Consider the following 16,518-nt stretch of genomic DNA (forward strand, 5'->3'; position numbering starts at 1 on the left):
GGAAATGTGAAAGTATGCTTTGCCCTCTAGGTAAACTATTGTACTGTAAGAAAAAGGCTTCGAATATAAACTATTAGATTTCTCTTTTTGTGTTCTATCCTTCCCTATATGTTTTTTATTTTTTTTATTTCAGGTTTTACATCTTTCTTTATTTGTCAATTCTTGCCCAGTTGTTTTCCAGCGCCTGCTTACCCCACATCCCTTCCTCCTTATCCCAGAAGCCACTGATGTCACGTTGGCTTAATTAAAGCCCCCTCAGATCCCGAGGTCATTAAGAGGAAGTGACGTCATAGTGGGGCGACAGTGACATCAGCAATGAACACCGCTTAGGTCGCTGGTGGTTTAGCCGATCAGGGGCAGCTAAGGTAGGCAAGGGCAAGAAAAATTAAATATTCTCGTGGTATCAGGAAGCAAGACATGGGTGCAATGATAGAAGCATTGCACTAAAACTGACATTTCATTTCTTTTTATTTGAGTTTTTATACTGCTAATACTAAACCGCTGTGCAAGCAAATAAAAGTGGTACAAACTTTGAAAGGGGGAGTAGAAAAGTGCTGCAAAGTTCAGCGAGTGAGACGAGACAGCTGAGCGAAGATGTGAGAGGAAGCGAAAGTGAGACTGGACAAATCAAGGGTAGACGCATGAAAACCGGAAAAATGACGGGTCCGTGAGGGAATACAGGTGGTAGCAGTTAAAAGGCTTTAGGCCAGGGAGAGGTCAGACTTAAAATAGCAAGGACGATGAAACAGAGGGAACCAAAAAAAATATGCGAGTGAAACCAAAGTCGTCATAGGAAGCGAAAGAGTAGTCATACTGAAAACTGAGCAGAGGGCAGAACAGGCTGGCAGATAGGGGAAAAGGGAGAAGTTTTTTTTAACAACTTTATTGAAATTAGTTAATAACATTTATTTGAAAAGTTTTCATATAGTGCAAACATGACCGGTAAGGGGTTGTCCGAGCACTGTACAAGGAAGCAGATAACGATGAGAAGGTAAAGGTAAATACTGCACATATAGGAAGTTAACCTGCGCAAATAAAAACAAGAGTATAAAACTACAATCAATTCTATACGATAACAATGTTTCTAGAGGCAAAAATATGTAATAATAAAAAGCTTCACTTTTCCCCCTATCAGATTAGATATAAAAACAAGTCGGCTTGTTTTGGTTCGGCACGGGGAGATTAAGTAATTTGCCCAGAATCACAGGAGGTTTAACGTTATTTCCGAGACTCGAACCCAGTTCCGAGGTCGAGCGCCCTAGCCGTTGACAGTTTTCCAGGGAAGCGCTTCATTCGCTTTATCGTTTTTCTTTAAACAACAGTGGTCCCTTCTCTGGTGACCTCTGGTCATCCCACATGCCGCACGGCTCCCCCCTGTGCCTCCGTGACCCCCTCCTGCTGCCCGGAGCCCGCCGCTGGTGTGCCCCTCGGACTGGTATTGTAGTGATCGTAATTGTGCTGCTGTAATTGTGTTTCTGTCGCGGTATTTTGTATTTTTGTGGTTTCTGGCTTCCCCTTGCGCCCCTTGACCCCCCACACCCACGCTCCCCGCCGCTGTTTCTCCACCCGTTTTTCCTTCTGTAATCCCTTCCCTCTCCCATTGGTCGCCCTGCTCCCGCCTTCCAGGTGCTCCTCCCTCCCACTTGTCCTCTTATGGAGGAAGCCGCGCAGAAGTGGCTATGACCTGACCTCTGGTCACCCCACACGCCGCACGGCTCCCCCTCCGTGACCCCCTCCTGCTGCCCGGAGCCCACCGCTGGTGTGCCCCAGCCCCTGGGACTGGTATTGTAGTGATCGGAATTGTGCTGCTGTAATTGTGTTTGTCGCTGTATTTTATATTTTGTATTTTGTGGTTTCTGGCTTCCCCTTGCGCCCCTTGACCCCGCCCCACACTCCCCGCCGCTGCTCCCCGCCCGTTTTTCCTTCTGTAATCCCTTCCCTTCCCTATTGTCTGCCCCGCACCCGCCTCCTAGCTGCTCCTCCCTCCCACCTGCTCCTCCCTCCCACTTAGCCTCTTATGGAGGAAGCTGCGCGCAGCGGGCGCGCCGGTGGCGCGCCAAAGGCAAGCCCGTCTACACCCGTCCGCGCCAGGACCCCAGGCCCTCGACTATGCCAGCCCACCCGACGGACTTACGACGCCTCCACCCTCCACGCACTCAACGCCCGCTGGAACCACGCCAGTCACCGAGCCACCCCGAAACGGACCCTTCACCTGCCAAGCCTGCAAATTTACCTGCCTCCGAACCTGCACCGCACCCGCCAAGCCAAGCACCAGCAACTATCACCTCAAGTGCATCCTGCTCAACACCCGCTCCGTCCACAGGCACGCCGTCGAACTCTGGAACCTCCTCGACACAACATCACCAGATGTCGCCTTCCTCACAGAAACCTGGATGAACGCCTCCTCAGCCCCTGACATCGCCATCGCCATCCTGGACGGCTACAAGATCACCTGGAGGGACCGCATCAACCAAACCGGAGGAGGCATCTCCATCGTCCACAGAAACCCCATCCGCATCACGACCAACTCCGACCACACCCTCACCGCCGACGAGCACCTTCACTTCCAGATAGACACCGACCCTAAGACCACCCTCAGAGGCACTCTCATCCACAGACCCCTGGGATCACGCACACAATTCAGTGAAGCCATCGCAGACTTAGTCAGCCCGCACGCCCTCACCTCCTCTGACTACATCCTCCTAGGGGACCTTAACTTCCACCTGGAGAACAATCTCTGCCCGTCTGAAAGACCTGCACTGGCTTCCCGTCAGCAAGAGGATCACGTTCAGACTCCTCACCTACGCACACAAGGCTCTCCACGACATGGGCCCCAAATACCTCAACAGCCGCCTCACATTCTACACACCCACCTGCCAGCTCCGATCCGCCAGCCACGCTCTCGCCGCCGTCCCACTAATTTGCAAAGCCACCGCCGGAGGAAGATCCTTCTCCTACCTGGCGGCCAAGACATGGAACTCCCTCCCCACCCCTCTATGGCTGACCCAGGACCATCTCTCCTTCAAGGTCTACAAGAGCCCTCTCGCAGCCATCACACGCCAACAAAACCTTAACATCATCTCCTTCGCTGACGACACCCAGCTGATCCTCTCCTTCACCAACGACCCCATCACCGCCAGACCCAGCCTCCAGGAAGGAATGAAAGACGTTGCGGAATGGATGAAGCTCAGCCGTCTGAATCTGAACTCTGACAAGACGGAAGTCCTAATCCTGGGACCATCCCCCTCTGCCTGGGACGACTCCTGGTGGACAACTCAAGACCTGGCTGTTTGAGCAGTAGCGACTCCCCTCCCTCCCAGCGCCTTGAGACCCTAACGGGTGAGTAGCGCGCTCTACAAATTTGATTGATTGATAGCAGCTACCGCTCCCCCTCTCTCTTTCTTTAACGTATTGCCTCTCCTTCATTAGTGCCACTTCACAGAGTTTAACAATGAGGTGCTACTTTACTTTTCTCCTCTTTCCTTTAAGCAAAATTGTTTTTCCCGGGTAAGGAAGTGCACCATTCCTGGAGGTACTACAAATACCTCGTGCAGGCTCTGCACAGAGAGAAATAAAAAGGTTCAAAAGACAGCTTTATTCTGATACATATTGACACCAATGGCGCATTTGTGTAATACTGCTAATTCAGCGAAGCTAATAGGATTCTCCCCACTCCCCCTCTATCTTTGGTCTATCTCTCACACAACCAAACACAATCCTACCGCATTAATCCCCATCTGCATACACCACTCTCCCCCCTCACATTTATTTCCATGCTGCCCCATATCCCTCCTTTTTCCACTCTGCCAGCTCTGCCACTGTATCTCGCGATGTACTCTCAACATTCTCCTCTGTATTTCCTCCTCACTTTGTCCACTCCACTCCAAACAAAAACACATAGATTAAAGAAGTTGTCATTTACAATGCCAATAGCTCTAAGTCTTGTTTTTTACCTGGCACACCGAACCGGCACCTCCTCACCGCTTCTTGTCAGCCGATAGCAACCCCCATGCCCAGCATACACAGAGAACTACACTGCTATGGCACAGCACTACCAACTGCCTGCCTTCCTGCCCCTACACTGTTACCCCGCGGTGCAGCCACAGGACAGTGGCTACATTGCCTGTGTCTGCCCCACAACACGTTGTTCCTGCCATGGAGGTTTCCCACAGCCTGGTGCAGTTAATAAATACAGGGACCCAAAGATATGTGGCATCGCAGAATAAGAACGGACGTGGTACAGGTAGGCTTTTTTAAATTTATTTATACGTTTTCACTTTTATATAGCGCAAACTTCACCTGCAGGAATCAGAGCGCTTTAAATCAGCATGCTTATAACAAGCAAGACTAGCGCACTATATTACTGCCAACTTTGCTTATCATAAGCAACAGCTAACCATTCACAAACAGTGTTTATGTACCAACTGCAGATTAAAAAAAATAAAATAATGCAAGGCATTGTCATTTACAATGCCAGTAACTCAACTCAATTCAATTCAAAAAGCTTTATTCAGGTCATTAAAAATAACCATAAAAGCATAAACATACATCATCATTATCATTTCGTTCATTACATTCATATTTTTTTTTTAAAATCATAATAAAGTGCATCAGTTAATAAGGGGTAAGATTAAAACATCATGCTTTTCCTTGGGTAAGATTAAAACATCATGTTTTTCCTTGTTTCAATAGATTTGAGCAGAAACGTTGCGGTAAAGAAGCAAACATCCAATTAATTCATTGAGACAATCAGCCTCCTAGCAGCATCAATTGTAAAAGTACGATATTTTAAAAATAGCGGTTTTAAAAAGGCTACACGAAAGTTCTTATCCAATTCATAGACTTGGAGGAAGTGCAGAGTGCTTTGTTTGGTGCGACCATTCCACGGACAAGGAGAAGCTGGGTATTCTTGAATCTGAGGGAATGCAACCAGTTAGTGCGCGAGCCCAAACATTACCCTGGTAAAGACTTATCCATGGGACGTTCTAGTTACCGAACTCAAGTAAGTTTGAAAACCTACAGCGTCCGAATAGCAAGAATAGACAAGTAGCTAGCTGTTCGTTGTCACCATTATTCTCCCTCGTTCTATTGGATAGAAACAAATTCTTAATTTCTAATTTTGTCAATTCTAATGTTACCTCAGGGTCATCCTTAATTTTTAATTTAAAAAATGTCATTAAAACATTGTACAACATATTTTAGCGAAGGGATCTTATACCAATTGTCCAACCGGAGACAATCTTGGATAATTACTCTATTAAAAGCAGTTTCTTCTTTACTCCAAATTAGTCTCCAGGACAATAAGGGTCTAAGCGCTATTTTATCTGACAAATAACTGATACCTAGTTCCCTTTGGATAAGCTCTGTTGATGCCGAACTAGGAAGGCTAAGCAAATTTTTTAAAAACTTATTTTCAGTTATTTGTAGTTTCTTATTACAGCCATGGCCCCAGACCCCCGCACCGTATAGTGCGATGGATATGCTTCTTGAAAGATATATATGTAGCATATCCTTAATTCGGTGCCCCCCCAGATTGGCTGCAAATTTAAAAATACCGTAGGAACTTTTGACCATTTTTGCTTGTACATTTAATTTTTCATTTGACCATGTACCGTTCCCGGCGAAAGTTATCCCCAGGTAACAAAATTTATCGTCAGTCTCAATTTTCTGTCCTTCTATATAAAAGGATTTAAATGATTTCCTTTTTTGGCCACGCACCAGGGCACACGTTTTACTTTTAATAATCACCATTTTCCTCCCAGTCATAAAATCAACAAATGCATCGAGTAGACGCAAGAGCCCTAATGGAGTTCTTGATAAGAGTACCGCGTCATCCACGTATAGCAGCACTGGGACATCTATTCCATTTGCCTTGGGCGCATCCGATTGAACCTGTTTGAGGGTTGAGTCTACCCATTAATAAAGAGTGTAAATAATAATGGGGCCAGAACACAACCCTGGCGGATGCTGCATCTTACCCTAAACTTAGAAGTACATTCTCCTCCCTGGCCAGACCGGACAGATGTGAAAAGCCTTTCATAAAGCCTTGCCAGGAAGAAGATTATAGGTTCCGGGGCACCAAGGTCCAATAGAGTTGGCCATAAAATGGAATGGTCCACTAGATCAAAAGCGCTGCTATGATCAGCGAAACATAAATATAGTGACCCTTGCACAAGTACATTTCCCAATGATCAAATCTAAATTGATACATTGTTCCAGGGTGCCTCTGCCTTTTCTAAAACCATATTGTGAATCCGCTAAAATCCTATTGTCCTCAGCCCATTCTTCTAATCTCACTAGTAGGATCCTGCTCATTATTTTAATTGGAGAATCTGACGGCGAAATCGGTCGATCGTGTTTTGGGTCCGATTTCGCCCCCTTTTTATATATTGGTATTATAGTTGATTCTCCCCAAGAATCCGGAGGGCCTTCCATTACTGCTGTATTAAATACGATATTTAAAAACGGTTCCCACAGAGCTGGTAATGATTTATAGACATCTACAGGCACCCCATCGGGGCCTACGACCTTTCCCCCCTTACTACTCTTGATAGCTTGTGCCACTTCATCAAGGGTTATATCAAGAGGTAAGATTGGCCAATTAACCAGGCCTGTGAGGTTATTAGCAACCTCTGTTTCGAAAAATGAGCTACCCATGACTCACTATTTACATTGGATGATAATTCGTGCTGGGCTTCATTCTTTAGGAATGGGGAATTCATAGTAGCCCAGAACAACTGAGTGTCAGAAGTATCTACGGCCTGGTTAAGCTTATCCCAGGCGTCCTGTTGCAATTCTCTCTTTCTCAATTTAAGAACATCTTTATATTCTATCCTTAGCTTCTTTACCAGCATCAGGTCCCTGGGTGAACTTGCCAGTGCTTTTATTAACAGGGTTAGTGAATGTTTGCAGGCATGATTAAACCAGCCCTTACCCCCTGCAAATTCCTCATTTGATGCTATAGTTAGGATAGTACTGATGTTATTGTTTATTTTACGGAAATGTGTTAGAATCGTCATTGGAGAGTTGCTATCATTCAGGTTCTCTATTATTTCTTGATAACTATTTCTGACTATATTTCCCATAGTTTTTTCTCGGTTCACTCCTTTCCATTTAATTCTTACCCCGTTTGGCCTAGTGGGTGCGATATGATCAACAATAACCGGTGTGATCTCAGACGTGGTGTACCAGATATCTACCTTTACAATTCTACATTTATGGTCGCTAATTATAAGTTCTTCTACCCATTGAGTAATACATTTCGGGGAAATACTAGCAGATACTAAAACATGATCAAAAATTGTATTTGCGTTCCTTCCCGTAAAAGTGGGGACCACTTTTCCCTTTCAATCCTTTGCACAAGGTAGAATGACTAAATCATAGTTTGCCATAGAGGTGTTAAGCAATTCCCCATAGAAATTATGGGGGAAATGAATACCATCATCTCCTAAATCATTTCCAACACCACATACCCTGGTGTTAGAAAGTGGGCAGGTGGGCGTATTAAAATCTCCCACCCAGATTATGTCAAACGAAACCATCATGCCCCCATGTAGCTTAGCGATAGCATTCTCTAATTCCAGGACAACCTTAAACTTGGTATTGTCAAACACATTATTGTAGAAATTTATTAAAAGTACATCTCTAACATGCTTTTGTTGCAGCCACAAAACCTGAGAATGACACCCAATGTTAATGCTTCTTTACAGTCAAGTTAATTCCAGTTGATATAAAAATAACGAGCCCTCCCTTGGCTCTACCGGTCCTGATCTTAATGCCAGTAATTCATCAGAAGTGAAACCATCAAAATTAATTGTCCCTGTACACCAGGTCTCTTGCAAACATATAATCTCGTTCGAGTCAAGGAACTCTGACCATCCTTGCATTTCCCGCTTATTAGATATTCCAGAAATATTCTAGGAGGCTATATAGACCCCTCTTTCCTGTTTGACTCCACCGTTTCCTGCAGGGGTACCAGGACGACTGCCTATATACAGGGGCTGTTCAGTGCCTACCGAGCCTGTCTCAGATACAATCTCAATATCTATCAGACCAACCGGTTCCAAAATATCGAGCTCTGTATCCAAGTTACTTACAAAGTTCTTCCTAGCTCCCCTAACAGTATTTTCATTATTCAAGTTGTTCATGGTCAGTCAGTCGTATTCCTCTAAGTTACTGATGGGTTGAAACCGGTTGGAGACTGGCAAGTTATACCTATTGTACAGTTGTGGTAGAATAACACTCTTAGTTTTATTCAATTCTTGATTTAACCCACCTGGTGCGGTTTGCCTATGGTGTTTATAAAAAAAAAAAAAGCCAAAGGTGGTAATGAGGTGCCATGCCCCAGGTCTTGTCTCAAATTTACTCTGTTCAGGGATATTCTTGCATAATGTCTGTTTTTAAAATTAATAATTATGCAGTCACCCTTTATAGTCTTTCTCGTTGGGCCTATCCATTTAACTCTTTGTGTAGTAATAATCTGATCTGCAAACTTCGTAGGGAAGTCACAATGACGATTTAGCCAGCTAATGCTTTTATTCTTAAGTGAGTTATGCGACTGTTCTTGTTGCAGATTAAGGGGGGTACATTTGTTATAACTACTACGTATGGGGCACATTCGGGAGGCAGGTTAGCAGAGTGATACCGCACCGTCTCTGTAGTCCCTTCCCCAGCTCTAGAGTTAACCTCTAATAATTCATTGTTATCACAATTACCCAGGTTCTGGGTTTGCATCTCCCCCGCTAATCCAATAACAAGGGGGATGACACATTTCCCAACCGTCCTTAGTTGTAGAATCTTGGGATGTATTCGTGGTTGTGGACGTACATTTACCATATTTAGTTAGTGCTATTGGGATTTCATTCAGGTTCTCATTCTGAGATAAGTCCCCCCTTAACCTAGTTATTTCCTCATTAATTAGATCTAATTTAACATATAGGGGTTTGAGGCATGCTTCAATCTTCCCTATAATTACTTCAGTAATCTGGGTTACAAGTAAATCATTAGTGTTACCTGTATTCGTTATTTCTGTAGCCGGTACAATGGTGTTCACGTTCCTACCCTTTCTTATTGCCCCTTGGCTACTCTGTGGTTTCCTACACCCCCTTCTTGCCCTAGGTGGCGGCGAATCTATATTAGTTATCTGTTTGTGGGTTCTGCCAGAGCTGTATTGGGCGAGGTAGCATCATCCCCAGATTCATTGGGGATTTCCAAGATATCCGGAATTACAGGCAAGCCACTTGTACCCAGGGAGATTTGTCTCTCAACTCTTCCTATTTCCTCATTAATAGCACTAACTGCCTTTACCAAGTACGATTCTATGCTGGAGCTCCCGGTGGCCATATTGTTGTTAGCACTTTTCCGACCCGTCATAATTGGTAGTCACACTACAAGCCAAACAGTCCCAGACGGTATCCAACTGGCCTAATAAAACAATTACTTAGACCCTCTTATTGCTTAATAAATGAAAAAACCTGCACAGTGCATTAATACAAACCTATATTAAATCAGGACAGTATACATTGCTGGAGGGTTTAACCAGTTAAAAGTATAGTGTACTCACTGTCTTTTTTAGGTGTCCAAGTCCTTACAATGGGATGAGAAAACCAAATAACATAGCCCAGCCTTGGTCTGCCTCGGACGGCCTCAGACAGTCCCGCCTTTGTCCCGGGCTTCTCCCTCTCCTTCTATTTTATGCGCCAACGGGCGCGTGAGCAGCGTCAGCGGTGTCCCAGCCGCAAGCGTCGCCGGGTTATGCAGTCCTCCGGCAGGCGGTCACCTCGCAGATAGCCCGGTGGTCTGTGTAGGGCTGTCTGTGGCCAGCGGCAGCAGGAGAGTAGGAGTGTCGTCTTCCAGTGAGTGCCCCCACTCCTAGCAGTGTCCCCTGCTTCCCCAAGGCTCTCCTTCTATTTTATGCGCCAACAGGCGCATGAGCAGTGTCAGCGGCGTCCCAGCCGCAAGGGTCGCCGGGATATGCAGTTCTCCGGCAGGCGGTCACCTCGCAGACAGCCCGGTGGTCTGTGCAGGGCTGTCTGTGGCCAGCGGCAGCAGGAGTGTAAGAGTGTCGTCCTCCAGTGAGTGCCCCCACTCCTAGCAGTGTCCCCTGCTTCCCCAAGGCTCTCCTTCAATTTTTGCGCCAACAGGTACATGAGCAGCGTCAGCGGCGTCCCAGCCGCAAGCCTCGCCGGGATATGCAGTCCTCCGGCAGGCGGTCACCTCGCAGATAGCCGGTGGTCTGTGCAGGGCTGTCTGTGGCGAGCGGAAGCAGGAGTGTAGGAGTGTCGTCCTCCAGTGAGTTCCCCCACTCCTAGCAGCGTCCCCCCAGTAACTCAAACTTTAATGCTGCGAGACCTATTGCATTGTAAATGCTCGTTCTTTCTCCAGATGTTTGTCTTCACTGTATCGGCCCTCCAGAGTGTGTACGCGCGCGTGTCTCTGTCCTGAGCCCTCTGAGTGTGAGTGCGCGCATCTGTGTCCCAAGTCTTTGCCGATCCGTTACAATATGTACGCCAGTACTCCTGCTGGATGCTCTAATGCCTTAACCTGACGTCATCGACCTGGTCTCACTGATTGTGATTTTTCTTGCAGACGCAGATATAGCACGTGACGTGGTCTGCCTAGTTCAGTGTCTGAGACTTATTGGAGAATCGATTTCCATGGAAATGGCATACCTCATGGAGACCAGCTGCTGCCACCTCCTCTCCCCTGAGAGCACTGCCGAGCAGATCCTGGAGGACTTAATAGCAAATGATACGTAAGAGTCGGCTAGCCTCATTTTGGTTTATACAGAACCCATTGCTGATTCCTAACATGTTTGCAATGACATTTGTAGGAGAGTAGGATCTGCTTCCTATGATTACCCCCACGTTTTGTTGATGTTTCACTGTTTTTCGACTTTAGTCTGGCTGGGGCCCTGCTAACCAGGACCCCAGGCTAGCTGCTTCCTCTCTAAATTGATTCCATGTACTTTAGGTACACTCCAGATTGGTTACTGGCGTACCCTTATGAGTCCCTAGTATATGGTACCATAGGTACCTAGGGCATTGGTACCTCCGAGGCCTCCCAGGGGCTGCAGCATGTATTATGCCACCCCTGGGAAGCCTTCCAGAATGACACCACAGGTCTGCTACTGCAGCCTGGGTAAGGTGGTGCCTGCACCCCTTACTAAGATAGGTTACCTATATCTATCTTTAATCACTACACATATAAGCCCATCACTCACCCCTATGGCAGGCCTTATCGATCCTGAAAGTAGGGTGCTGGGTTTTGTGAGAGCGTGCCCAAGCATGAGTAGGGCCCCTGTATAGCAGGTTTCCTTATGCCATGAGATAAACATGTAACTTCACACAGTTACTATTAAGACCTTCATTGAGTGGTGTCCTGAGGTGGTAGTAAAAGGGCCGTTGTCTTGATAAGTTGTGTTGGGTAACACGAGTATCACCTGACCTAAGTACTTGCCAGTCCTTTTCTCTACGTCTTGAGGGGGTCAGTGTCGGCTGTCAGTTGTGAGGTCATTAACGATACGAGAGGCATCCCTTGTGTCCTGTCTGTCCAGAGTGTAGGGTTGCTGTGATGCCTTTCCTGATCACCTGGCATTCACGCATTTAATCCTAACTATTTGAAGAGCTCTGTGCTAGTAACATTATACCCCGTACATGGAATTGAGCGGGTAAACAAAACCTAAACATAATTCTAATCAGTTCCCCTTTGTTAGTTGCACTGTGAAAATGTATTCCATCCTTCCATAAACAGTAGGTTAAACAATATGTTCGAGGCATGTGGGCTGCTGAATTCATATCTGTGCATAGATCGCCGTCTAGTGTTGGGTCCGAATGATTGCACTTTGTTGTCCTTGAAGAGTCTTCGAAGTATCACGAGATAGGTGACTCCTCCCCTGGACTACAGTGCGCATGGGCATCTTCTCCATCCTCAGATTGTTTTTTTCCGCCATTGGGTTCGGATGTTATTCCTACACTCCAACTTCGGAATCGAAACAAAACTTTTCCAGAGGCCAAAAGGCCTCCGACTTCGACTGTATTGTTCTTGCTCTGTACCTCTTAACTCGTTTAAGCTTTCCATCCCGATCCGGTCGTCGACGCGGGCCGTTGGGCCTTTTCGAGGCCACGTGGACCTACTGTCGATGGAAAGGAGCCTGTTTAAAAGGTGCCCACAATGCCACTCCAAGTTCCCGCATACTGACAAGCATTCAGTATGCAACAAGTGCCTTTCTCCAGACCATAAGGAAGAAACCTCCCCGTCCTGCGCCCAGTTTCGATCGAATAAAACCATACGGAATAGACGGGCTGCTAGGCAAGAGATGCAGCGACAGGCACCGGAACAGGACAACATCTTTGATGATGAGCAGGAACTTCCAGAAGCTCAAGACTCGGACCTAGAGATCGTCACAGTCGAGGACTATTCGGACTCCGATGACGAGATCCCACCGGGGCAAATCGTGAGTACACTGCCCCCAACACCAATTGCCCCATTACCGAAGGCTCCGGTCGAGGCATCGCCAAAAGGCCTAAGCCAAGATCAAAAGAAACATTCGGCAGACCCGCCATCCGGCTCAGCTCCGAAACCTGAGCATTCAGAGACCCTAGGGCCAAGTACCGCAATTCCAAAGAAGGTTCCAGAACCTAAGAAGGTTATCGACCCGAGACCCGTCGACCCTAACAAAAGCGTACATCTCAAAAGCGTCGACCCAAATAAAAACGTCGACGCGAAGAAGTCTGCGCAGCCTAAAGGCGTCGACCCCAAGAAAACAGTTGACCGAAAAAAGGCCATTGAGCAGAAGGGCGTCTACCCCAAACAGGTCATCGAACCCAGAAAGGACACTAAGCAGCCAAAAGGCGCCGACACCAAAAGAGACGTTGAGTCAAAAAAGCAAGCTGCGCCAAAGATCGCTGAACCAAAGAAGGTCGCCGACGGAAAGGGTGCCGTCCCGAAGCCTACAATCCGCCTGGAAAAGGCTATCGACCCGAAAACACCAGTCGCTCCGAAAAAGACCATTGACTCGGTAAAGGACAGCCAACCAAAGAAACCTGTCCAGCACAAGAAAAGTGTCGAACCAAAGGACACGGTCGACCCAAAAACACGCCCGACCCTAAAAAAGGGCCTGAGCCGAAGAAAAGCACTAAGGCACCGAAAATCGTCGAGGCTGAAGGTGGTATCGACCCACATGAGTCACCACCACAAACAGTGGAAGAAGAATTGTTCCATCCTGACCTAGCAGACGACCAGGCAAAAATATACATTAATCCTGAGACTGGTAAAGTCACAATCCTACGCAGGAAAAAAGAGGCCACTAGACACTGACTCTTTCCCCTATTCCATTAAAAAAGGACTTTGAGACCTCACCATCTAGACCCTTCATTCCTTTCTATCCTATTATGCCTACTACTCCTTTTGCTCCTTACTCTCGACAATGAGGGAAACACTGGGGAGGATCCTCAGGCTGATTATGAATATCCACAGGATCCCGAGCCACAAAATGTGCCATGGGAGGAGCCAACTGACCCTTACAACACCCATTCCATCCCTGATGTCTCCTCTTATCCAACTAAGCCTTTACCCACTGATGACACCATTGTCTTCAACCAATTAATAGACAGGGCAGCGCAGTACCACAATGTAGATATGCACAATGACCCTGTAGAGGAAGACTTCTTATTTGACACCTTCCCAACATCAGAAAAAAGTGTCAGAACACTTCCCATGTTGAAGGGAGTGTTAAAACACGCACCCGACATATTTAAGGATACAGCCAGGGCACGGGTAATCAATCCCAGGGTTGAAAAAAAGTATAGAGCAGCCCCTACAGACCCTACCTACATCAGAGAGCAGTTACCATTAGACTCACTAGTGGTGGCTAATGCACGCAAAAGGGCCAACGCACAGAAAACGGGGGAAGCCCCTCCCACGATAAGGAATCAAAGATACTAGAAGCCTTAGGTAAAAGGGTGGCAGCACAGCTTCCAATTCATGGAGGATAGCCAACACACAAGCTCTGCTAGCTCGTTACGACAGGGCGCACTATGACCAGCTTGAAAGCTTAATGCAACACCTGCCTGAGCCTTTCAAAGCCAAAGCCAATGACCTCATACAAGAGGGAAAGTTCATCACAAACGCCTCCATCAAATGTGCGCTTGATGCAGCAGACACCGCAGCCAGGTCTATTAACACCAGTGTTCTATTAAGGCGACATGCATGGCTGCATATTTCGGGCTTTAAGAACGAAGTGCAGTCCACCATCCTTAATCAGCCAGTCAACCAAGGCTTCCTTTTTGGCCCTGCGGTAGACACCATTTTAGATTAAATGAAAAAGGACACAGAAACCGCAAAGTCAATGGTAGCATTGCAGTTTCAGCAACACAGAAGTTCCTTTCGACGCTCCTCATACAGGGCAGCTACACGAGGCAATACTTCCCAAACGTCATCATCATACAAAGGCAACACACAAAGTTCCTTTACCAAAACCTCCAACAGAGGAGGTTATACAGGAAAAGAATAATAAGGGAAGAGGACGTTGAGGCAATAACACCAGAGCCTCCACTGCCACAAAACAGTGACTTCATCACTCTACCTCCAGACCACCTAACACCGGTCGGAGGCAGACTCCAACAATTCCTACCAGTCTGGAACGCAATTGCCACGGACAGGTGGGTGAGACAAATTATCCAGTATGGTTATTGCCTGGAACTCACTTCTACCACCCCAAACATACCACCCAGACACCGTCCTATGTCCAAAGAACACATCACCCTGCTACAACAAAATCAAGGGACAGGAGTATATTCCCTATACTTCCTTATTCCCAAGAAGGACGGTTCCCTCAGACCAATATTGGACCTCAGACCTCTAAATCAATACATTTTGTCAGAGCACTTCCACATGATCACACTACAGCAAGTGCTCCCGTTGCTCCAGCAAGGAGACTTCCTAGCAACATTGGACCTCAAGGATGCGTATTTTCACATACCCATCCATCCAGTTCACAGAAAATACCTCAGGTTCACAATAGAAGGTCAACACTACCAATTCAAGGTTCTCCCCTTCGGGGTTACCACAGCTGTGAGAGTGTTTACAAAATGCTTAGCAACAGTAGCGGCACATCTCAGGAGGAAACACATCCACGTGTTCCCGTATCTGGACGACTGGCTAATACTAGCAAAATCATACCAACAGTGTGCAGAACACCTGTCCCAAACCCTTCAGCTGCTGCACAGCCTAGGTTTCTTAATAAACAACCCAAAATCGCATCTGCAGACTTCCCACATACAACAATATCTGGGAGCCACGATAAATACATCACTGGCAAAGGCATATCCAAACTCAGCGAGGATAGCCAGCATGCAGATGCTCATTCAGAAATTTCTGCTACAACACTCTCTGCCAGCTCGAGTCTTCATGCAACTCATAGGCATGATGGCCCCCTGCATATTCATTGTCCCCCATGCCAGACTTCAAATGCGTCCACTGCAAGAGTGCCTAGCACGGCAATGGAACCAGGCTCAAGGGCAACTAAAAGACCTAGTGTTGGTGGACAGCCCCGCTCATAACTCTCTGCAGTGGTGGAACCCACAAAACCTTTCCAAGGGGCGACTGTTCCAAGAGCCAGTTCCACAACTAGTACTATCAGCGGACGCATCACTGACGGGCTGGGGAGCCCACCTCCTTCACTACACAGTTCAAGGGCTCTGGACGAACAAACAAAAGAAACTGCATATCAACCAACTAGAGTTGCTAGCGATATTCCTAGCCCTAAAAGCATTCCAAAAGTACTTGTGCAGCAAGACTGTGTTGATCCGGACGGACAACTTGACTGCAATGTACTACATCCAGAAACGGGGAGGAACCCATTCTCCACAGCTGTCCCACCTGGCACAGAGCATCTGGAAGTGGGCGATTCCAAAAGATATCTTTCTCCTGGCAGAACACCTCCCAGGGAAAGACAATGAAATAGCAGACCTGCTCAGCAGGCACAGCCAGCAACTACACGGATGGGAGATTCACCCCAAAGTTCTCCAACCATTTTTCCAAAAGTGGGGTCACCCAGAAATAGACCTGTTTGCCACAAAAGAAAACGCGAAATGCCAGTACTTTGCCGCCAGGTTCCCACATCCGTTGTCACAGGGTAATGCGATATGGATGAACTGGTCAGGCAGATTTGCGTACGCTTTTCCCCCAGCACCGCTGATTCTGCTGGTGGCACGCAAACTGCGGCAACAGTCACTCACGCTAATCCTAGTTGCTCCCACATGGGCGAGACAGCCATGGTACACAACCTTCCTGGAGCTTTCAGTAGTTTCTCATCAAAGGCTGCGCCTCGCACCCTCTCTTCTGACTCAGAACCATGGAGAAATCTGGCACCCAGATCCCAATCAAAGCAACCTAGCGATCTGGCTCCTGAAATTTTAGAGTTCGGATACCTTCATTTAGCTCCTGACTGCATGAAAATTATCAAAGAGGCTAGACGACCAACTACTGTTATTTACTGTAACAATAACCAAATCAACC

General features: G+C 47.0%; 1 protein-coding gene across 1 annotated transcript in view; it reads left to right on the forward strand.

The window, feature by feature from the left end:
- NUP160 (nucleoporin 160) overlaps positions 1–16,518 on the forward strand; it is a 498,934-nt gene that overhangs the window by 103,092 nt on the left and 379,324 nt on the right. The window contains exon 15 of the mRNA XM_086959753.1: positions 10,588–10,753. Coding sequence (XP_086815879.1) covers positions 10,588–10,753 — 166 coding nt within the window. The remainder of the gene's footprint in view (positions 1–10,587; positions 10,754–16,518) is intronic.

Source organism: Lissotriton vulgaris, chromosome 2_2, assembly GCF_964263255.1.
Source record: "Lissotriton vulgaris chromosome 2_2, aLisVul1.2, whole genome shotgun sequence".
Classification (NCBI taxonomy): domain Eukaryota; kingdom Metazoa; phylum Chordata; class Amphibia; order Caudata; family Salamandridae; genus Lissotriton; species Lissotriton vulgaris.